This window comes from Takifugu rubripes, chromosome 21 (assembly GCF_901000725.2).
Source record: "Takifugu rubripes chromosome 21, fTakRub1.2, whole genome shotgun sequence".
Lineage (NCBI taxonomy): Eukaryota > Metazoa > Chordata > Actinopteri > Tetraodontiformes > Tetraodontidae > Takifugu > Takifugu rubripes.
In genome coordinates, this window is record NC_042305.1 from 6,140,276 (window position 1) to 6,163,605 (window position 23,330).

The 23,330-nt window shown below is 43.0% G+C and overlaps 1 protein-coding gene across 6 annotated transcripts; it reads left to right on the forward strand.

The window, feature by feature from the left end:
* The first annotated feature begins 5,920 nt into the window (after positions 1 to 5,920).
* pomt1 (protein-O-mannosyltransferase 1) lies at positions 5,921 to 23,330 on the forward strand. 6 transcript variants are annotated; one of them, XR_965858.2, is made up of 23 exons: positions 5,922 to 5,960; positions 8,998 to 9,071; positions 9,240 to 9,384; positions 9,701 to 9,825; positions 9,940 to 10,046; positions 10,112 to 10,162; positions 10,241 to 10,387; positions 10,494 to 10,602; positions 18,070 to 18,123; positions 18,211 to 18,304; positions 18,469 to 18,624; positions 18,684 to 18,814; positions 18,897 to 18,992; positions 19,058 to 19,150; positions 19,220 to 19,316; positions 19,391 to 19,483; positions 19,589 to 19,709; positions 19,815 to 19,912; positions 20,001 to 20,114; positions 20,191 to 20,317; positions 21,696 to 21,873; positions 22,145 to 22,220; positions 22,329 to 22,464. XR_965858.2 is itself a non-coding variant. In XM_011619616.2 (22 exons), exons 4-22 carry the CDS (start codon positions 9,710 to 9,712, stop codon positions 22,498 to 22,500), a joined length of 2,154 nt encoding a protein of 717 aa, XP_011617918.1. In that variant the 5' UTR covers positions 5,924 to 5,960; positions 8,998 to 9,071; positions 9,240 to 9,384; positions 9,701 to 9,709; the 3' UTR covers positions 22,501 to 23,330. The 6 variants fall into 6 exon arrangements, 1 of the variants encoding a protein (XP_011617918.1); XR_003886651.1 differs by having other exon boundaries at positions 5,921 to 5,960; positions 9,240 to 9,410; positions 21,696 to 22,220; XR_003886650.1 differs by having other exon boundaries at positions 5,921 to 5,960; positions 21,696 to 22,220.

A 23,330-nucleotide genomic window follows, 5' to 3' on the forward strand; every position in this document is an offset into this window, starting at 1 on the left:
TTTTGGGGAGTAATTTAGACACACCATAAAGATAATTAGTGTGGGTGTACATTTTTGTGTTGATGTTGAGGAATGCTCCTTCTAAATTTTTCAATTTGACCTTTTTTGTTTGACCTGTTTGACCTGTTTTGTGTTTTATGAAAGACTGAAGCAGTGGCTCTGGAGGAGAAACAGGCCATGAGATTTACTGCACTGCTCATTTCAGCTAAAAGGGACAGCTGATTCTGAATTTATCTTATTTCGGTCTGTACACTGTGTTATGTACAGGATTGGCAACTGAGCGTGCGGGCACTGGATGTGTCGTGTTATGGCCAGGAAATAGCCGCAGGTTCAGGACAATTGTAACGGGCCGGTCTCTCTCCTTCGAGTGTCCGGAAAACTGGGGTTAACACCTGGTCGGGGGTATCCTCTCTGACATGGCTGACGAGTGCGTTTGAAGACACTCTTTTACGGTCAGGTGCCCACTTTTCAGGGATGTAAATTTAGTGCGAGCAGTCGCAAAAAACTGTGGTTTATGGCAGCGGCGCCAGACATGTCTTAAATTGGCTAAATCTGCACAAGCAGATGGTGTGTGTGCGTGATTGGATCGGAACTCTGTTAATGTGTTTTGTTTAACCCCCTCCTGTTCCTCTCTCTCTCTTTTTCTCCCATCTCTCTCTCTCTTCCCTGTCCTTGTGAGATTTATCTTATGGGGGACTTTGTTATAGTGTGTTGTTAAAAAGAAAAAGGAAAAAGGGGGAGGCAGAAAGACTTGTGTGATTAATTGAAATTCTAAAAAAAAAGAAGAAAAAGAGGAAAATCATTTTTGTACCTCAGATAGAACGTTTGAGAGTTTATCTGAAGCTAAAGAGGACCTAAGGGTGGTCCTGGTAGTGAAGAAACATCATATAAGTCTGTGCTGAGACAAAGAAAATGAGGTGTGATCCAGCAGGACCACACAGTTCTGAAACACACACAAATACACAGACACACAAACACACACATATAGATGTATGATGCTGGAGCAGTGGTGAACAAAGAAAGACCAAGAAATATTCAAGTTTCTTCTTGCAGGTTTACATGTTTATGTGATATCTTTAGAGAACCTTATTTAAATGTATTTTGAAAAATTGGTTCTATCCGTTGTTGGTTGATTTGGACCTTTCGGATCTTAGGGTGTGGCTCACACTGTGCAGCTGTGTGTGGGGCCTGCAATCAGAGGCCAGCTCGGGCTAGGGAGAAAGGATGTTCACTTTCTGACTAGCAGAAGTGAACAGGAAGTGGTTCTCAACTTTAAGAGATGGAGCTAGAGGTGGAGCTACAGTTTAATAAAACAATGATAAGAACACTCTAATTAATATTCTATTGATAACTAATGATAATGTATAAGAATTATACACTTTGTATTTTTCTTGAAGGAGCTCAGTAGTTTATGAATTATTGAATTTTTCTTTTTCCTCTTTACACTTCTGACGCATCTGAACTTGATTCCTTTAGGGGCAGTGTGGAAGAGTAGAGGTTTCAAGAAGACAGATGGTTCTCCCATTCAGCATGATGCTCAGATCATGAAACTTCTACAAGCTATGATGAAACCAAAAGAAATAGCTATTGCTAAATGTGCAGCACACAAAACCGACCAGTCTAGGATTACACGAGGAAATAAAGCTGCCGATGATGCAGAAAAAGCAGTTATGGGAGCAAACAAGCCTGGCAAGGTTTTTTTGTTCACTCATGAAATAGTTTTAGAGGAAAAGGTCACAGTACAGGACGTTGTTGTCATGCAAAATGACGCTTCTCCCTTGGATAAACAAGTTTGGTAGGATCGGGGGGCCATCCAAGATTCTTCTGGCCTCTGGAGAAATCCTGAGGGCCCGATCATGGCACCCCCAGATCTTTTGGGTCTGATGATCCTGGAGGCACATGGGTTGGCCCATGTTGCAAGGGGGGAGGTGAAAAGAAAAATCACCAAAGAATATGGTTTTTGGGCTCCTTATCTGCTTGAGCAAATTGATTATGTCATTGGCCGATGTGCTATCTGCCTGAGAAACAATGGGCCCGATTCACCAATATGTTCTTACGAATCTTCTTAGATTCTTTCTTAAGTTGTCCTTAAGAAGTTTTTTAAGAAAACCCTACGTCGGATTCATCAACGCGTTCGTAAGCCCCAGAATTGTTCGCAGCTGTGTTCTTAGATTGATGAATGCCATCTGTTCGTAAATTGAAAGCGCGTGCCAGGTGAGTCTAATTAACATACGATTAGCATAAGTCACCGCCCACTAATGCCCATAAAAGGAACTGCAGCAGGACCCTGTAGACAGAGCAAAAAGCAGCCAAATGCCCAAAGCGAAATGCCCAAAGCTTGCCTCTCCACGCCTGATTTCTGACGCCGTGTTGCACAATCAAGAAAGGATGGCTAACACGCTTGATAAAATTGCCTCAACCCTGATGACTATAGCCAACACGCTTAAAGAAATCAACGAGAATGTAAAAAAATAAGAATGTAAAAAAAAAATAAACGTGTAAAAGCTGTGCTCGGATTGTGACAATAATGCATTTTATTCACAAACGGGCAATTAATCGCGCTCGAACGTGAACCGCGTGCCTGCAGTCTGGCCCCATCATTGCGTCAGGACGCACAGCCTCACGGGGTTGTGGCTCTGTGTCCAAACACATCCAGCGCCCCTTTAACATGCCGATGGTGCGTTCAATGGTGGAGCGACTGCGCGCATGCATCTGATTGAATAAAACTCCTGTGGAGTCTGAGGGTTGGTCAGTGGTGTCAACAACCAGGGAGCCAGGGCATATCCTCGATCCCCTAATAAAATAAATCAAGATAAAATCAAATAAAAAGACAGTTTTGGCATGGTTTCCAATTTGGTTGATTAATGTTAAGTCATTGGCACATTTACGTAATTTTAAAATTCTCCGTAAATCACCAAAAATAGGAAATAAACAAATAAATAAATAAATATGACAGAATTATCATTGTAATATTGAATTTTATTGAACTGCACAAGAGAAGAAAACCCAACCATACCAACATGTCGGCACTGAAATGTGCGCAAGAGTACTCCTGAGTGTTCGTAGGATTTGTTCTTACCTACGAATAAATCCAGGATAAGAAGAAATTGGTGAATGCCACAATCTTCGTCAACTGTTCGTAAGTGGGACTTAAGAACAAATTTGTTCGTAAGAACGCTTCGTGAATCTGGCCCAATGTTCGCCGTAGGGTGACAGTTCCTCTGGGCTATGTTCCAACGCCCACAGGTCCCATGCGTGAACTAGTCATTGACTTTGTTGTCATGATTAGACCAGTGGAAGGTAAAAGATACATGTTGGCTGTTGTGGACAGGTTCTCCCAGTGGGTCGAAGCATGTCCAACGAAACGAAAAGACGCCCAATCGGTCGCAAAGTTTTTGTGTCGCGAAGTCATCAGCAGGTGGGGGCTTCCAGATCGAATATCTTCAGACAATGGTAGAGAATTTGTGGACAAGACTGTAAAGCTGATCCTCCAAAAATTGGGGATTAAACAGCGACTCGGAGCTGTTTATCATCCACAAAGTCAAGCCATTTGTGAGAAAATGAATGGCATTCTGAAAAATCGCATTGCTAAAATCTGTCAACATACAGGCTTGAACTGGGTGACAGCTCTCCCACTCGCCCTGATGGCTTGCCGCTTGAGTGAACTTCGCGATTTGCATTTGACACCGCATGAACTAGCGACAGGCAGACGAATGCCAACTCCATGTTGGCGCACAAGTGGCAAAGACCCAAGTCTGGCACCTCTTGAAGATGAAATGCGTGCCTATGTTAACTATTTGGCTATTCTTCATAAAAGAATATCCACATATGTTTCTGACAGGCAGCAGCGGGAAGAGGCACAACAGAGGCTCGACGAGCAGAGGAGCACCACAATGCAATGGAGATAAGGTGTTTGTAAAGGTGTTTCGGAGAAAATGGTTTGACAAGCGTCGTCGGGGTCCGCTTGAAGTTGTACGTTGTTCCGGAACGGCGGTCCAGGTCAAAGGATTGCCAACATGGTATCATCTGTCACATTGTGTCAAGGCCCAGAGCGAAGTGGGTTTCTGGAAAGCGCCTTGAAACAATTTTGATTGTATAAGACGCTATATAAATAAAGATTGATTGAGATTGATTGAATTCCAAACTGAATCATGACAATTTCTGAGGGACATGCAAACACACAGCAGCAAGACAGAAAAGCAATGGAAAAAACACAGTGCTAAGATAGTGAATGGAATTTACACAATGCCTGATGGAAAACCTGTATTGCCAAGAAATATGTATAGATGGGCGGCTATTGTGAGCCATGAGCCTTACCATGTCTCAACAGGAGGGATGGTGAAGGTAGTACAATCACAGTTCTATGCAATAGGATTTCAACCTTACTCTAAAAAAAATTTGTTTAGCATGTCAGATTTGTTTGAAGCATAATCCTCAGGGAGGTATTAAGCCACAGAAAGGTAAAACACCTATACCATCCTATCCTTTTCACACAATTTATATGGATTACATTGAACTTGGTCCCTGTGAAGGAAAGAAATATTGCTTAGTGTTAATTGATCCTTTTACTAGATGGATTTAAGTTTTTCCTACAGCAAAAGCAGATGCAGTAACGGTAGCAAAAGCACTATGTAGAGAAATTATACCTAGATTTGGGGTTCCAAAAGTCATTTGGAGTGACAATGGATCACATTTTGTGAATGAAATAATTGACAGGGTAGGACAAGTATTTAACATTAGTTTAAAGAATCATCCACAGAGTGCAGGCCTCGTAGAGAGAGCAAATGGCACAATCAAGTCAAGGTTAAGAAGATGCATGGATGAAATAGAAAAATCATGGATTTATTGTCTAGATTTAGTAAAATTGTGGATGCATATTACACCACATGCAACCACAGGATTGTCACCATTTGAAATGATGTATGGAAGACCTTACGTCTTACCTCCATTCCAACAAAAGACAGGAGATGATGAAGTAGAAATGACAGTTGCAGATTACATGAGAAAAATGCTGCAAGCAAAAGATGTTCAAAGAATGAATAATCTGCCAGATATGCCTTTGCCTCCCCAGAAAGAAGATAACAGCGTTGGTGTGGGAGATTATGTGTGGGTGAAGCGCATTCGAAGAGCCAAGTGGAGTGACCCACACTGGGAAGGTCCGTTCCAGATCCTGCTGAAGACACCTACAGCGGTGCGGATAGCGGAACAACCCTCGTGGGTACATCTTTCCCACTGTAAGAAACAACAGACACTTCCAGGTGAAAACGAGGGAGCAGTGACGGTTTGTCCGTAAACGGCTGATGGTGTGACAGGAGCAATTTGGACCCAAAAGCAGCACTCTGGAAAGCTGGAACCGTTGGTAGTGACCCTTTATTAGTACACAGGCAAACAGGAACTCTGGCAGACAAGGAAACACAGGAAACAGTCCGTTCTTCAGGCTCAGGGCCCACACAGAGTCTATGGGTGTCGGGCTCGGGGATTGGGTTTGAGCAGAGCCGGAATGTGGAGCCGAGGGGGTGGACGTGAACCCGTACAGTTCCGTTTACAGTGGGCAGGAGTGACAGAGAGGGGCTTACAGGCGATGAGGCCGATGAAGTAGCAGAGCCGACTGGGGATGAGCAGCAGCGAAGGCAGATAAGTGCTGAAGAGTCATGCATGGAAGCGCTGAAGAACAATCTGGCAAAGACTGAGAGTGCAGGGGAGGATTATAAGCCAGGCTGATTGGAAATCGACTGCAGCTGTGCTTGCAGGTTAGTGGAGTTGAGCTGACGGGGTGGGAGTGGCTGGCAGGTAGAGTGGAGCAGAGGCAGGGAGAGTGGAAAATTACTGGGGCAGAGGGACAGGAAGGACCTAGGGGAATGGGGCTGTGACAGATGGCCTGTATAGGTCCAGCAACGGCTGAACCCCGTCAGAACCTGAGAAGAGGAGAAAAAGAAATGAAGTTGTTCTTCCTGGTTGTGGTGAGTGCTGTGGCGTGTGTTATTGTGAACTAGTATTTATAAAGTGACAATATGCACATTAAGACTTCTCAGCCAAACGTCTCCAAAGTTACCTGTGAATATGTCTATCTGATCTTGACAGCTAGCTAGTTATCTAGTTAGCTCATCTGTCATTCACTTCTTTTTTCTTTCATAATTAAATGTTGCTTTATGGAGATTTTAAAAGTGTAACACCATAATCATTCAACTGCAGTTTTTATTATGTAAACATACCGTATTTTCACGACCATAAGGCACACTGTAATTAAAGGCGCAGTCTCAGTTATGGGTGCTATATCTGTATTTAAAATATACATAAGGCGCACCGTATTATTACGGGCATGCTAAAACATACAGTAAAAAATGACAATGGAAGTAAAACAGTGAGTTTCGACACATTTATTGAACAAAATATTCATTCTTCCGCCACAAAACCATCAAAGTTTTTATCTTCTGTATCTGAATTAAACAGCTGCGCTATTTCAGTGTCCAACATCCCGAATTCCTCTTCTTCATCGTCTGCAGATATGGAAGAGCAGCTTATTGAAAAGATAAAAGATGGTCGTTTTGCTCTGCAAATGGATGAGGCAACAGACAGTAATAAAGACAGTCTGTTAATAACATACGTCAGGTATATTGATGTGGAAGGTATAAAAGAGGATTTGTTTTCTGCAAATATATCCCTAACAGAGCCACTACAGAGGAGCTTTTCCTAATTATTGACACCTATTTGCAAGAGGCAGACCTGAAGTGGGAGGACTGTGGGAGTCTGTAGAGATGGGGCTCAGGCGATCGCTGGTAAACACAGTGGACTGCAAGCTCTCATCAGACGCGTCTCCCCCAAAGCACAATAGACACACTGCCTGCTTCACAGAGCGGCACTTGCCTCCAAAGAGCTAAGTCCTGAACTGAACTCAGTGTTGACAGATGTCATCACAACAGTCAACTACATAAAATCCAGACCCCTGAAATCCAGAATCTTATCTTCAATATGTGAAGAAATGGGATCTCAGCACACAGCTCTTTTGTGGCACAGTGAGTGTAGATGGCTTTCACGAGGAAAGGTCCTGTCCAGGGTTTTTGAACTGAAGGATGAGATTGGAGTTTTCTTGACTGAAGAAGGGCATGGTCTTGCCCGCAAGTTTCATGATGAAAAATTCTTAAAAAGCTTGCCTATCTCAGTGACATATTTCAGAAGGTAAATGGACTGAATTTACAGTTGCAAGGTACCAACACTCATCTTCCACAACTCATAGACAAAATAGCTTCTTTCACAAAAAAATGAAGATGTGGGAGAGAAGGCTTGCAGAGGGAAATGTGGACTCCTTTGAAAACCTGAAAGCATACCTTGAAAAAAATGAGCTGGAAAATACAATTCTTCGATGTATGAAGGCTCATATCTCAGCCCTGCAAAAGCACTTTGGGAGGTATTTCCCTGAGGATTCTGCAAAATATGACTGGATACGAGACCCCTTTCAAGCAACTGCACCTGCAGACCTCAGTGCCACAGAGTAAGAACAGTACATTGACATGACATCTGACTCAAGAAAGAGACTACAGTCCACTTCACTGGCTGTGTTTTGGTTTGGAGTGGAGAAAGACTACCCACTACTTGGCCAAAGAGCTATGGACATACTGTTGCCTGTTGCCACATCCTATTTACGTGAAACAGAGTTTTCTGCAGTTGCTGCAATTAAGACCAAATATAGATCCAAGTTGAACATTGAGCATGAACTGAGAGTGGCTATTTCCAAACAGCAACCCCGCTTTGAAAAAATTTGCAAAGCAAAGCAAGCCCACACCAGTCACTGATTTGATATGTAGCACTTGTAGCACGAATGATGTTGATGCAGATCTGGTTTTCATTTCAGTTTGAAATTTGTTGGTGTTGCACTGTTCCTAAATTAAAATGTTAAAATATGAAGTTAAATTTACTTGTCTGAATGCTGGATGAATACTAGAATTCAATTTCAGAAACAAATATTAATTTTAACTGAGATGCCAAATTCTGGTTAAAACTGTGTTTGTTATTCTGGATTCATTCCAGTGTTCTGGATCAAATCTGGTCTGAAAAGGTGAATTCAGTTTAAATTCCTCACTGCTGTTCAACATGGTGGAGAGTAGGGAACTCAGTGAGGAAGAAGAGTCCCAGTTAAAGCTCTTCTTAAGGATGGAGGCTCTCTGCTGCTATGATGTCAGCTCTGTATATACCGGTAATTATATTTTTAAATTGAGTTGAAAGTTTGTTAGTATTGCTATTTTTCAGCATAACAAACAATAAAAACTGTAAAATCGAAATATGAAGTGATATGTACATATTTTAGAAAGAAAACATCTTTATGTATTATTTAATTTATTCAAAACAAAGGAGGTGTGATTGATTTGGGGTGGGTGGGATCGGGTGCAGGGAGGGGTGGGGGGGGGGGGCTTACAATGTTCTTATATCATCAAAGGGGGGCTTGAGAAAAAAAGTTTGGGAACCACTGAATTTGCGATCGGCAGTGACACACGAGAGGTATTGCGATCCAACACAGCATATTTCACTGATTTTAGCTTCACTGCACTCGCTACCCCTTCGCTTTACAATCCATTTTAAAATTTGTTTATTTGTTTTTAAACTGTAACTGGTCTTGCCCCATCGTACCTCGCTGAGCTCCTGCAGCTTTACACACTCAGCTGATCTCACATCAGCTACTCCCAAGGGCTCCTGACACTAAGCTGAAGCTCAGAGGGGACCAATTGTTTTCTTTATTTTTTATGTTTTTTATTGTGTATATTTTACTGTACAGCATTCTGGAACCTTTTGTGTTTATTTAAAATTGTGTTCTAAAAAAATAAAGTGGATTGGATCTGTACAGACAGATCTGATGATGAGATAACACATGACTTAAACACCTTTACTGACCTGTTGACTGTTGAGAGAGAATTCCTGACTGTTTCACACACTTAAATCTTTATGTAAAGGTCAAGTTCACAGCTGTGTTGTCTTTAATCTAAAGTTTCTTCAATGTTTATTTAGGTGGAATATGTAATCAGAAATATGATTTGGAGATCTAACATCTGTGGAATTTGGAGTGATTCTTTGGATGGGAGGTAAGGGAATGCTGAAGAGTCCTCTATTGTTATCTTAAAGATAGAAGTTTGAAGATGGAGTTGTGTTTGGGGTGGGGGTTTTTTTGTGAGGGGGGCGTTGGATTTATGTTGTGATCATTTCTTTGCACTAATGACTGATCCTGACCGATGTAATATAACTCCGTACAGGAGGTGGCAGCACGTACCGCAGTACGAGTGTGCGATGAAAGCTTATACAAGTTGAAGAAGCTCCACAATTAAACACAACAGGCATCGAACGGCAGCTTTTAGCCACAGATAGAAAGTTCTCCGGAGAACAGCGGACGTGGAGCCGGTACTTTACCTACACCATGAAGCCATGTTTGTGCTTATTTTGAAGATTAAATCTGTCATTGTTAGGTCTTAATACCAGCTGCTGCATTTCTGCGCAATGATGATGATGGAAAGAATGAGTGTATGGATGAAGGGTGGCTTGCAACAATAAATACTAGCAGTTAGCTTTAGCTACAGCAGATAAAGGTAACCCGATGTGTTGAGTAATCACATCGAATGTAATGCTATGATAGCTTAGATAATTTAAATGAAACATATTTAGAGTTTTTATATATATATATATATATCCATCCATTACACGTCTCACCTCTTGGCAGGTATCCATCATGCATCTGCAGCTTCCATTGGTGGCAACTCTTCAGGTGGACGTGGTCTTGGTGTTGGTGACAGTAGTAGCTCTGTGGACCAGACTGAGTCAGCTCAGCTACCCTAATGCTGTGGTGTGAGTGTCCATGCCTGAGCTGTACACACACACACACACACACACACACGTTTGTTAGAAAGTCTTATTTATTTTTTAATGATGCTGTTTTCTGTGTGTGTTGGGGTGGTGCAGATTTGATGAGGTGTATTATGGCCAGTTTGTGTCTCTCTACATGAAGCAAGTTTTCTTCATCGATGACAGTGGACCACCTCTGGGTCACATGATCCTCTCTCTTGGAGGTTAGTTAAGAAGATCCCACAGTCAACATGAGAATAGTTGGGGGTTACTATTGTGTTTATTCCAGCTTATCTTGGAGGATTCAATGGGAACTACGCCTGGAACCAAATTGGAGCAGGTAAGCATCATATGAACCAACCTGAGCTTGACTGAAGAAGTTTATCTCTGGTGTGGGTGGGTTTGTTTTGTTGCACAGAGTATCCCAACAATGTAAGTGTGTGGAGTCTGCGGTGTCTGCCTGCTGTATGTGGAGCTCTCTGTGTTCCTTTGGTTTACCTGCTCACTCTGGAGCTCAGGTTTTGCCATCTGTCAGCTTTGGGGACTGCACTGCTAGTTCTGCTGGGTGAGTCCTCCTCAGAAACCACCTTCACCATCAGGTCTGCTGCCTCACATCCCAAAGTTTAAAATAACATATGCACACTGACACCTGGCACGTTTTGTGTTTCCAGAGAACTCCCTGATTGTTCAGTCACGTTTCATGTTGCTGGAGTCTGTGCTCATCTTCTTCGTGCTTTTGGCATTCTTCTCTTACCTGCGGTTCCACAACAGGCCCAACAGGTGAGTCTCACCAGTGGCAGAGAGGAGGACCCTGAAGGGATGCACAAAAACATCGTGTACGCACATTTCTAGTGCTTTTGAGCCGATGGCGCCCCTCCGAGGTGATGCAGGGAGACTGTTAATAATGTCTACAAGGTATCTGTGTAGAATCTCAATCATCCAGGTCTCTCCAGTTCAGAACTGAAGAAGTCAACTGGTGACACCTGTGAAACACATTCAAGAAAAACCCTGACAAGACCAGTTGACACAGAGATCCTACTAGAATGTCTAAAAGGGCATTCCTGAGAGTGATGTGCGCATTAGCAGTTAACAGTAATGAACACACCCAGGTCTTTGTGATTACATTAGTGGATATAAAACTGTGAAATGGTGCAGAAAACCCGTTAACAACTTTGGCAGAGCTGGTGTTGTTGAAAGGATTTTTTCAGCCTCCTCTTCAGTGCCTCGATTTTGGGGAGGAGGAAGAAAAGGTGGAAATGCCTTTCCACTCATAAGGCACCTGTCTGCATGTTCATGTCCAAAAAATGTGGTACAGAGTACCAGAAGGCTGTTCTTTTCAAAACGTCCCCCAGCATTTATTGAAGATCAAAAAGGAGTCAGGATTACAACAGCCAGTGAGTCAAAAAATAAACTAAGACAAATAAAACCCAAATAATCAGTCAACTGGAACACAAGTCACCACCGCACTGCCTCTGGTCTCCGAGGTACCTGAACGCTCACCAGGCCAACTGGACCTCTCCAGACTTGGGATGACGCCTTGTGCTGCTCCCGAATACTAACAGCTAGTTTTTATATTCACTAAGCCAATTTACAACCAGGTCCACATTACATAGCTTTTGTTTTTGGAACAAACTCTGTCTGTTCCAACATCTTCCAGGGACATGAGGTACCGTAGGCCTAGCAGCTCAGCATGGACTGTCAGCGCTTAGATGATGACTAAATAAGAGCATTCAACGTCTAAATCAGGGGTGCTCAATATGTCGATCGCCAAGGTACTATCAGTAGATTGCATGACAATAAAAAAAATATATAGACATCGGCCTATCATCCATCTCGTCACTTGATTAATATAAAGGGCACCCAGTCGGATAACATCTGAATTTTTTTGACACTTAAGTCACTGTGCATGTGCAAACAACAGCTCTAAGTGCAGCAAAGCTAACAAGCTTGTCAGTTTGTTACTGCTAATGTTTTGCTTTCATTTTTTTCTCTTAAACATAAGAAAGGGTTTTAAATGAGTGGGGGACCAAGTAAGAAGAATAAAACTTATCGCTTTCATACGGAATGGGAGGAGGATTTTTCACAATGACATTTTCAAAGTGCGTTTGCCTCATCTGCCAGTCTACCATCGCAATACCAAAGAAGGGAAATGTGGAGCAGCATTTTCGGACTGCTCAAGCGAGCTGAGAAAGGGGAAGGAACTAAAGTCCCAGTTGTTTTTGACAATGGCAAAAAATGTACATCGTTAATTATGTTTTGTGGTGCGACGTGGTTATGCAACGTACATCAACATAAATTGTAAGAATCCTCAATAGTTTTCTAAATAAATATACAGTGGGACCTCTACTTACGGACGTCTCTACATGCGGAATTTTCAGGTTACGAAACGTCTCAACGGGAAAATATTTCCTCTTGTTACGAAAGAAATTTTAGGATACGAAAGGCAAAAATACGCTACCGCTGCTACTCGCAGCTCGCGGAGTATAGCGAACGTAAACATGCTTGTAGCTGCTCTGCCATTGGCTATCGCCTAGCATCTTCCTGTCATCCCATTGGCTAGGAGGGATGTCAATATGTACAGGTTTGTGTGTATCCCAGCGTCGCCTTCGTTTAACTTTTATTTCAATCATCAATCAATCTTTATTTATATAGCGTCTTATACAATCAAAATTGTTTCAAGGCGCTTTCCAGAATCCCAGAGCCTGACCCCAGACAAGCAACAGTGGCAAGGAAAAACTCCCCTTTAACAGGAAGAAACCTTGAGCAGGACCAGGCTCATGTAGGGGGACCCTCCTGCTGATGGCCGGCTGGGTAAAGAGAGAGGAGAGGTGGGAGGACAGGTAGAGGATAGGATAGGTAGGAGAGGAGAGGGGTAGAGGAGAGGAGAGGTAGAGTGAAGGGGAGGTAGAGGAGAGGAGAAGGAGGAGGAGGGGAAAGAGGAGAGGAAAGAAGAGGAGAGGGAGAGGAAAAGGAGAAGGAGAGGAGAGGAGAGGAGAGGAGAGGGAGAGGAGAGGCACAGAGCACAGAAACACAAACAAAAAATATGCACAATCACTTCAACGGGGCCGGCGGTCATTATGCAGCTCCGATGGCAGTGATACCTGCAAATAAATAGAGGGGGGGGGGGGGAAGCAGAAAAACTACACAAGAATCAACATAACTAGTCTGCTTGATGAGAAGAGGAAAGGAGAGGAAACCATGACCCAGTGGAGTGACAGAGGCCTGTCAGGTGATCATGTTTCCGGACCCCGGCAGCCTTGGCCTATAACAGCATAACTAAGATGTGACCTAACGATTAGACGACCCCCTAAGTATGATAATTTGTCTGTCTATGATAGTAGCTGGAACTACTGAATTAGTAACAGTAAGCTTTTTCAAAGAGGTAGGTTTTGAGTCTGATCTTAAAAGTAGCGATGGAGTCAGCCTCCCGTACCTGGACAGGGAGCTGGTTCCAAAGCAGGGGGGCCTGGTAGCTAAATGCCCGGCCCCCCATTCTACTCCTAGAAACTCTGGGAACCACAAGTAGACCAGCATTCTGAGAGCGGAGCGGTCTATTGGGCTGATAGGGTATCACTAGCTCCTCCAGGTAGGATGGAGCTAGGCCTCTGAGGACCTTGTAGGTCAGAAGAAGGGTTTTAAAAGTTATTCTAAATTTAACGGGCAGCCAATGAAGCGACACCAGTACAGGAGTAATGTGATCTCTTTTGTCAATACCTGTCAGAACTCTGGCTGCAGCATTTTGGATCAACTGGAGGCTTCTTAAAGAGTTGTTTGGACACCCTGATAATAAGGAGTTACAGTAGTCCAGCCTGGAAGTAACAAATGCATGGACTAACTTTTCAGCGTCAGGCTGCATCAGTAGCTTCCTGATCTTTGAGATGTTCCTCAAGTGAAAAAAGGCACTTCTAGAGACTAATTTAATGTGTGAGTTGAAGGAGAGATTTTGATCAAAAGTTACTCCTAGATTCCTCACAGAGAGACTAGATGTTAATGAGATACCATCTAGAGTGATCATGTGATCTAATCTATCCCTGAGAGGTTCAGGACCAAACACCATGACCTCAGTTTTTCCTGGGTTAAGGAGGAGGAAATTTGAAGACATCCAGGACTTTATGTCTTTAAGACAGGTCTGAAGCTTCACTAACTTCTCTGTCTCCTCTGGTTTCATGGATAAATAAAGCTGAGTGTCATCAGCATAACAATGAAAATTTATCCCATGCTGCCGAATAATGTTCCCTAAGGGAAGCATGTACAATGTGAAGAGGATTGGTCCGAGTACGGAACCTTGAGGAACTCCATGGCTAACCCTACTGTATGAGGAGGGAACGCCGTGGACATGGGCAAACTGGTATCTATCAGATAAGTATGATCTAAACCAGTCTAGTGCTGTCCCTTTAATCCCAATCACATGTTCCAGTCTCTGTAACAGGATGCTATGATCAACTGTATCAAAAGCAGCACTGAGGTCCAGCAGAACCAGCATAGAAACCAGTCCATGATCGGAAGCTATGAGAAGATCATTAGTGACTTTAAGAAGTGCTGTTTCTGTGCTGTGGTGAGCTCTAAAGCCTGACTGAAACATCTCAAACAGGCTGTTCCTCTGCAGGTGCTCCAGTAACTGAGTCACCACCACCTTCTCTAGAACTTTAGAGATAAAAGGAAGGTTGGATATTGGCCTATAATTTGCCAAGACATCAGGATCCAGTGATGGTTTTTTAAGCAACGGCTTAATCACTGCCACCTTGTAGGACCGGGGTACATAACCTGACACTAAAGAACCATTGATCTGGTCCAGGATAGAACTGCCTATCAGTGGTAGAACATCCTTCAACAGGTGTGTTGGGATGGGATCTAAAAGACACGTAGTGGTCTTGGATTTCTGAATTAGCGATGACGCCTCAGAAAAATATATAGGGCTGAAGGAGCTTAAGGGCTCGTTGGAGACCCTGTATGTTCCCACAGTCGGCACATCTGGTGATGGTCCAGTTGTAGGGATGGCCTGGTTAGCTTTCTCTCTGATAGCTAGAACTTTATCAGTGAAGAAGCTCATGAAGTCTTCACCACTAAGGGAAGAAGGGATACGTGGATCTAAAACACTGTGACTCTTGGTTAATTTGGCCACAGTGCTGAAGAGAAACCTGGGGTTGTTCTTATTTTCCTCAATCAAAGAAGAAAAATAAGCTGTTCTAGCCTTGCGAAGGGCCTTTTTGTAAACTAATAGACAGTCTTTCCAGGCTACATGGTAGCTGTCTATCTTACAAGAATGCCACTTCCTTTCCCTTTCCAGTCTTCGCACTTTCTGCTTGAGGGTCCTGATATGTGAATTATACCAGGGGGCACACCTCCTCTGATTTACTATTTTCTTTTTCAGGGGGGCAACAGAATCAAGCGTGATTCTCAGTGAGGTTGCTGCACCTTCAGCAATAGAGTCAACCTCAGCAGGGCTAAGATTATAATGATTGATCCCTGGGGAAACACACGGTGGTCCTGGGATCAGCACAGGGATCACTTCCTTAAACTTAGCTACAGCGTTATCTGAAAGACATCTGCTATAGTAAGACTTTGTTCTGAGCATAGAAGAATCCTTAATCATAAATGTAAAAGTGATCAAAGAGTGGTCTGACAGGACTGGGTTCTGAGGGAACACTGACACATGTTCTACCTCAACACCATAAGTCAGAACTAGATTTAGGGTGTGGTTAAAGCTGTGAGTTGGTTGGTTTATCTGCTGGAGGAAACCAACTGACTCAAGTAATGAAATGAAGCCATTTTCTAAAGCTGTCGTTTATAACGTCCATATGGATGTTAAAGTCTCCAATGATAATGACTTTTTCTGTTCTAAGGACCAAGTCAGATAAGAAGTCAGAGAACTCAGATAGGAACTCTGAATGTGGCCCAGCAGGGGGCCGATATACAACTACAAACAGAAGTGGCTTTTCTGTCCTCCAGTTCAGATGAGTGATGCCAAGAGTCAGGCTTTCAAATGAACTGAAGCTATGTTTTGGTCTGGGATTAATTAATAACTTGGAGTGATAGATTGCTGCCACTCCCCCTCCTCGACCAGTAACACGTGGAATATGATAATTAAGATGGGTAGGAGGAGTAGATTCATTTAAGCTCACATACTCCTCCTCCTGAAGCCAGGTCTCAGTAAAACAGAATAAATCAATGTGATGATCCGCTATCAGGTCGTGCACTAACAGGGATTTACACAAAAGAGATCTAATATTTAACAGTCCACACTTAATTGTGATATTAGTTTCTCCAACTTGTGCTTCAGTATTAATTTTAATAAGATTTTGGTGATTGACCGCTCCCCTGCTCTGTGCTTGGTGAACTTTTAACCGTGGAACAGAGACTACCTCTATAGTGTTAAATATGTTATTGTTGGTGGTATTATTTATTGTGGGTGTTCGTATGTTTGCCCATTAGATGGCGGTGTTGCACCAAGTGTTAATGTTCGTTGCTAGTAATGTAAGATTAGCCTGAAATAAAGTTCATTTTGTTCCTGGAGAAGCCTTGCACTGAATTCCTACATTTATTGTGCGGTAATCTAATTGTAACATGTATTTGTTACATGTTTTGATGCATTTTTATGATTTATTAAAAAAGTTATGTCTGAATTTTTGGGGGCTTGGAATGGATTATGGCATTTACATGGAAAACGCGTCTCTACTTACGTAATTTTCAGGTTACGAAACAACTTCCGGAACCAATTAATTTCGTAAGTAGAGGTCCCACTGTAATGGGTTGATCATTTTGACTTGATCATTTCATAAGTAGCTCGCATGCTGAAAAAGTGTAAGCACCCCTGGTCTAAACTAAGCAAAAACACACCGGTTCATGCTTACATGATCATAGCTGTGATGATTAACATTGATTATTTTAATATGAGGATTCATAGCTAAAACATTGTTAACACGCACACACACATTGCCTGTTGGCAATCTCAGAGTTTTAACTTCAGCACTGAATTTTTTAACCTTTTAAGTGCTATCAGGAGATGTTGCAAATGGAGCAGTGAGCAGAGAAAGGACTGGTTCATTAGTTGCTTTAGGGCCCCAAGGGCCATCCTCATGGAACTGTGGAGCTGGGGGCCACATTTGGAATGTGACATGGCCAGGAGCCAGGTCCTACCTGTGTCCATACACAACAAGCCTTCTGTGTTTAAAGGACTCAAACCATGTTGGTGGGGCATGAAACTCAAATGGAAACTGATTTCATTTAGTACAGGCTAGAATTCCTCTTCTGTTATCGCTGTGCCAAACAATATTTATTGTGCCTCCACTTCTTTGAGGAGTATCTCCATCAATCAGTAAAATTCTTTTCTTTGGGACTCATGGCTGGTTGATTTGATGGTTTGTTGGGACCCCTTTTTATATATATTTGCATATGTATTACTTGGTGCGGGAGGGGCCTGGTACTCTAATTGTTGTGGTCAATTCCATCTTGGTTGGGATTTATAATGCAAATGTGCTTGGATTCAGGTGTAGGCCAGGTTTCAATATGAAGTCTATAAGTGTTTGTATGTGAGGCTCCTGGACACACGTCCGTTCCTGTCAGCAGGACAGGCATCCCTGGCCAGAAGACTGCATTGCAGCAATGACTGAAATAACATCAAACTGATCTTTACACAGTTTTTCTCTCAACATTTTTCATATATTTGTACATGATATTATAGATATCTGTACATTAATAAATGTGTTATTATACATCATATTTATATAGTATTTTCTTTCTTTTTCTTGGTTTTATCACAGCATATATGTAAATAAGTTTATAATCATGTAAATAATGTATATTTTAATGTATATGTTTTTCGGGTGGTGGCAGCTCAGTCTGTTGAAAACTGGGCTGAGAAGTGGAGGTTTTGTGGTTCCAGCCCCAGTGCAGACAGAACACGGAGGGTAGTAGGTCCCAGAACACTGCCGAGGTACCCTTGAGCAAGGAACTGAACCCACAAATGCTCACATGGGCCCTGCGATGAACTGGCCACTCATCTGGGGGTGGACCTGCCTTCGCCCATTGTGTACCCTCCCTGTGACCCTGAAAAGGCTAAAGAACAGACACAACATGATGTTTATTTTCTTATTTGTGTCATTTTTTCCCCTCTCTTTTTCCCATTTTTGCACTTTTATTTTATTTTAGAAGATGTATGCTGCTGCAGCTTGAATTTCTTTCAGAATTAATAATGTTTCTAAGTTTGTGCTGACCAGAACATAACGTGTGTTTTGTCCTACTGAGCAGCACCAGGATCTGCTGGCTTCTCCTATCTGGAGCATCCTGTTCTGCTGCTGTAGGGTAAGAAACTGTTCTCAGCAACCATGGTTCGCCGTATCTACACGTACAGTTTCTAATGTGTGTGTGTGTGTGTGTGTGTGATGTCAGAGTGAAGTACACAGGTGTTTTCTCCTACCTGTTGCTGCTGACCATAGCCTCTGTGCACACTTGGAATGTGATTGGAGACCGCAAAGTCAGTCACGTGAGTCTTTGTTTGTTGCTACATTTACCACCAAACCTGCAGTTCAACAGGAATGTTGAGTTTCTAACTGTCCAGACTCCCAACTCAAACATTTTATTGATAGCTGCTGACATTGATCGCTTTAATTTGTGTGTGTGTGTGTGTGTGTGTGTGTGTGTGTGTAGTTCAGTGTCTGTGTTCAGTGTGTGTGTCGAGTGGTGTGTTTGTTGGTACTTCCTGTTCTGTTATATGTGTTCTGGTTCTACGTTCACCTGAGTCTCTTGAACCGTAGTGGACCACATGACCAACTGATGAGCCCCGCCTTCCAGGCTGGCCTTCAGGTAACAGTCACATGCAGCAGTTGTGCACAAACATTGAGTGACTGACTGATTTTGTGCAGGGTGGCCTCTCCAGAATCACTCAAGGTCAGCCTCTGGAAGTTGCGTATGGCAGTCAGGTGACTTTAAGGAGCTCAGCTTCTCAGCCAATCCCCTGTTGGCTCCACTCACACAAAGCCAACTATCCAGTCAGGTACTGGGTTCATGCACACGAGGGCTAATCAGTGAACTGTCTTCATGTTTCATAGACACCACTTTCTGTTTGTTGTCATCAGATATGAAAATGGGCGAGGAAGTTCTCACCAGCAGCAGGTCACATGTTACCCTTTTAAAGACATCAACAATTGGTGGATTGTTAAAGACCCTGGCAGGTGGGTTACTTGTCTGTAGGGGGTCTGATGGGAAGGGTAGTCCTGGTCTAATGTGTCTTTGCTAGACAGGAGCTGGTGGTCAGTGGTCCTCCTCAGCCTGTGCGTCACGGTGATGTCATCCAGCTGGTCCATGGAATGACCTCACGCTTCCTGAACAGGTAAAAGAACCAGCTGTCACCAAGGTCTATATTACCCCTAAGTGAAAAATGTAACTGTGCTTGTTATAGTCACGATGTTGCAGCACCCATGAGTCCTCATGCTCAAGAGGTGTCGGGCTACATTGACTTCAACATTTCTATGGCTCCACAGAACCTGTGGCAAGTGGTGAGGAACTGCTGAGTCCTTATTTTATGTGAGTAATGTTATCACTAAAGTCATGTGATCATGCATATGTTTAGGACATCTCTAACAGAAGGGCAGAGTCAGATTCTTGGAAGACAATACTGTCACAAATCCGATTGGTCCATGTGAACACGTCAGCTATTCTTCAGGTAATGACAGGAAGTGAGCACTAGACCTTCCTTACCTGCACGAATATCTAAAAATTAAGATGTCTGTGTGTGCGTGTGTCTACCTATGTCTGTGTGTCTGCACAGCTCAGTGGCATGTCTCTTCCAGACTGGGGGTTCCGGCAGCTTGAGGTTGTTGCAGAGAAACATTTTAAAGCTTCTGGAGACAGTCTGAAATGGACGGTGGAGGAACACCGATATGGAATCAGTGCGTCATGTGACCCTTAACAAAGATTGTGTGTGTGACAGTGTTGGTCTGTGAGAGAGGGAGAGCAAGCTTTTATGTCTGTCATTGATGTTTCTCTGTGTGTAGGTCAGGAGCAGAAGGACCGGGAGGCTGAGCTTCATTCTCCCACTGACATACCTGTGGACAGAAACATTTCTTTCTGGATCAAATTTGTAGAACTTCAGGTATTATGTCAGTCATGTGATCTGCAGAAACAGCATCCCATCTGCTGCTGTGACCCCAGGTTGTTTTCATGTTTGGTTGTTACTTCAGTGGAAGATGTTGACAGTGAAACAGGAATACTCCGAGCACAAATACAGCTCCACCCCCCTGGAGTGGCTCACTATGGATACCAACATTGCATACTGGCTGCACACTTCCAGCAATGTAACACTCACACAATCACACACACACACACTGGCACACAAACAGAATGTACATTAAGTTTGGTTTTGTGTCTCAGGCTCAGATACACCTGATTGGTAACCCAGTGTCCTGGTGCCTGGCCAACCTGGGCTTGCTGGCCTATCAGCTCTTAGCAGTTGTGTATCTGGTGAGGAGGAGGCGGGGCTTCAAAGACTTACCTGATGGTATACAGACAACACACCACACATCACTGAACCTTCTAGACCAGAGGTGGTTAACCTGTTTGACAGTTATAAATGTTAATTAATGTGAAAGATGGTGGCCGGTGCTAACTGGGCTGAGAAGTGGAAGGTTCTCACTTCGAGCCCCAGTGCAGACAAAACATGGAAGGTGTTTTGGTAGTAGGGGGAAGTAGGTGCTGGAACAGCTTCAGAGCACTGCCAAGGTACGCTTGTGCAAGGTACCAAACCCACAAATGCTCATATAGGGCCCTGCGATTAGCTGGCAACTCGTCCGGGGTGGACCTGCTTTTACCCATTGTGTACCGTCCCCCTGACCCCGAAAGGGATAAATCAGTTAAGAAGATGAGAACACATTGTGAAAGATTGTAGTTATGAAATTGAATCAAGGGTGTCAACGAATGTTATCAGTCATCCAAGTCAAAGAACTCTGGAACCTTCAACACCTGAGGATTTGGATCTCCTGTGAACTGTGATTAAATCCACAAGTTAAATCTAGTAAATCCACAGATGTCCACAAATGCAACAGCATTGTCATTCCATACAGGTACATTAGAACAACAATCACAACATTTCCAAGCTCTCCTGGGTTCCCTCTCCAAAACGTTCACAGTCATGAGCACCCAACAGCACCTGATGAGCAGGAGGGTCCACACCCCTTCAGTAATGCTAATGACCATCAATGACCACTAACAAGAGGATTAATTAAACCAGCACAGAATTCCACCAATCAGTCATGGCTGAAGAAGCTTCTTGGAAGAGAGAACAAACATCTTCAATGACTCTCTCCATTGGGCATTGCCATGGTGAAAGTTTGAGGTTGTACATGGGGTTTGAAATAAGTCCCCACACATTTTCAGCCAGCTTGCGAAGCACACATTTTGCCTAATCGCTGGAAGTTTATGGTGCTTATACAGCCGTAAAATGACTGAACGTTGTCTGACTGGTTGGCGACAACCCCAGTGCAGCCAATTCATCAGCTACTACAGGTAGTGAATAAAGTATCGTCAGTTTCCTTTACAGCATAAACTTTATAAACTATTGATTTAGCCTTTTGTGATGCAGATACAAGGTCTGAAAATAAAATTACATCATCGGTCTTGGTGCCTTCGATGGTGGAAGATGGACAATCAATTAAATGCTGTTTGCATGACTTTTGACCTAAATATTTGGGCATAGTTGTAGACAAGTCCAGTTACAGCCACTGGGTATGGTGGTCACGGTGAATATGTTAGTTACTGTAACCACTGACCATAAATGCTGCTTTATGTCAAGATTCTGCAGCGTGTTGCTAACCTCTGGTCTAATTTATCATGCATTAATTTATCATGGTAATAACAATGGTGTACCTGTGCGTGTGAAGATGTGTGGGATCGGTTTGTGTGTCTGGGCTGTGTGTGTGTTGCCGGTTGGTTTGTCAACTTTGTGCCATTCTTCCTGATGGAGAAGACCGTCTTCCTGTATCACTACTTACCTGCCCTCTGCTGTCTGCATGTGTTGGGCCCAGCACTCGTGGAGCACATGCACACACACCTGCTCAGGTATGCATACACACACAGCTTTTACCTTAGCCTCCTACACACAGTGAGACTGTTCCCCTTCACTAATGAAGCTTCCTCTCATTTAAACTCCGCCCACAGTGTGATGCCAGATAGCAATTCAGATCAAAGGAGATGTGACTATATAAACCATAAAAACAGTTGTTTACTATCTACTTTAGTGAGAGGATGATGTCATCCTGCTGTTGCAGTGACTTAGCATTGAAAGTGTCTGCACTTCATTGTGTTTGACTGACTGAACTAGCTTCCACAGCAGCTGATGCTAACTGCGGTCATGGCTTCATCTCCTTGTCCTGCAACACCATGAAAACCACCCGATTATGTTAGAGGTGGCTGTCCTTTCATTTATACAACCTTAAACCGGTCTTCAATTTGAACTACCATGCAACACAGGTTTTTATCAAAATAAAAGTAACACCAATGTTTCTTTGTAACAGTGCATCCCTGCGACGGGTCTCGTGTGTGTGTGTTTGGTCAGCGCTGCTCTTGGTCTTCCTGTCATATAGAACCTTCTGCCCTCTGACCTATGGCATTCCTGAGCTGTCAGCCAATCAGCTCCAACGATTAAAGTGGAAAGAATCCTGGGACATCTTGTTACGCCGCCACTAGACTAAGAGAAAAGACTACCGCTGTTATGCAGTCATTGATGATGTGACTTTGCAGTAGGGGCTCTAAACGCTGAATATGTGATGCTACACCAGCTATCATCCATCATTTTCTGTTGTGTCACGCACCACTACCTGCCATAGAACACCGTGAAAGCGAGTTGAACAAACCCTCTACTTTTATTTTGATACTTGAATTGTCTGAAATGGGATATAAAATGTTGTCTTTTGCTCCATATTTTTTATTAAAGGTGCAGCAGTTGACAAATGATACAGAAATGTTTGGGTTTTGTTTTAAAAAGGTGGAATAAACCATTTGATCTTCAATGGACTGAAGTACTGTTATGTACGTTCCAACTGTTAAAAGGATGTCTTGCTGTGTCTGTGTGTGTATATGTATAATGGATATATACACAAACAGGCATACATAAATCTCAATTGCTGTTCCGAAACCACCCCCATGCCCTAATAGTGCACTCAATAGTGTACTCAATTGTAGGCCATTTTGAAATAGTGTCCGAATGCTTAGTGAGCACGGTGTACCCTAGGTAGTGCACTCAATGTATCCCACAATGCATTGCGAGAAGTAGTATACAACCGATGCACCCTAAGTAAGTCAGTAATATATCCGATCAGCCTTTGCGTTATCACGTGACCACTTGTTAATGGCTGGTGAACTGGGGCACGGAGAGATGTCATACAAATGTAAGTATTGTCTGCTTTGTGTATAATATGTTACTTTCTAGATGTGTAGTGTTTTTTAATTTTAGTGACATATTGGTGCTTCCTGTGTAATATGTTTTTGCCTTAAAGACATTAAAATTAATGCGATTC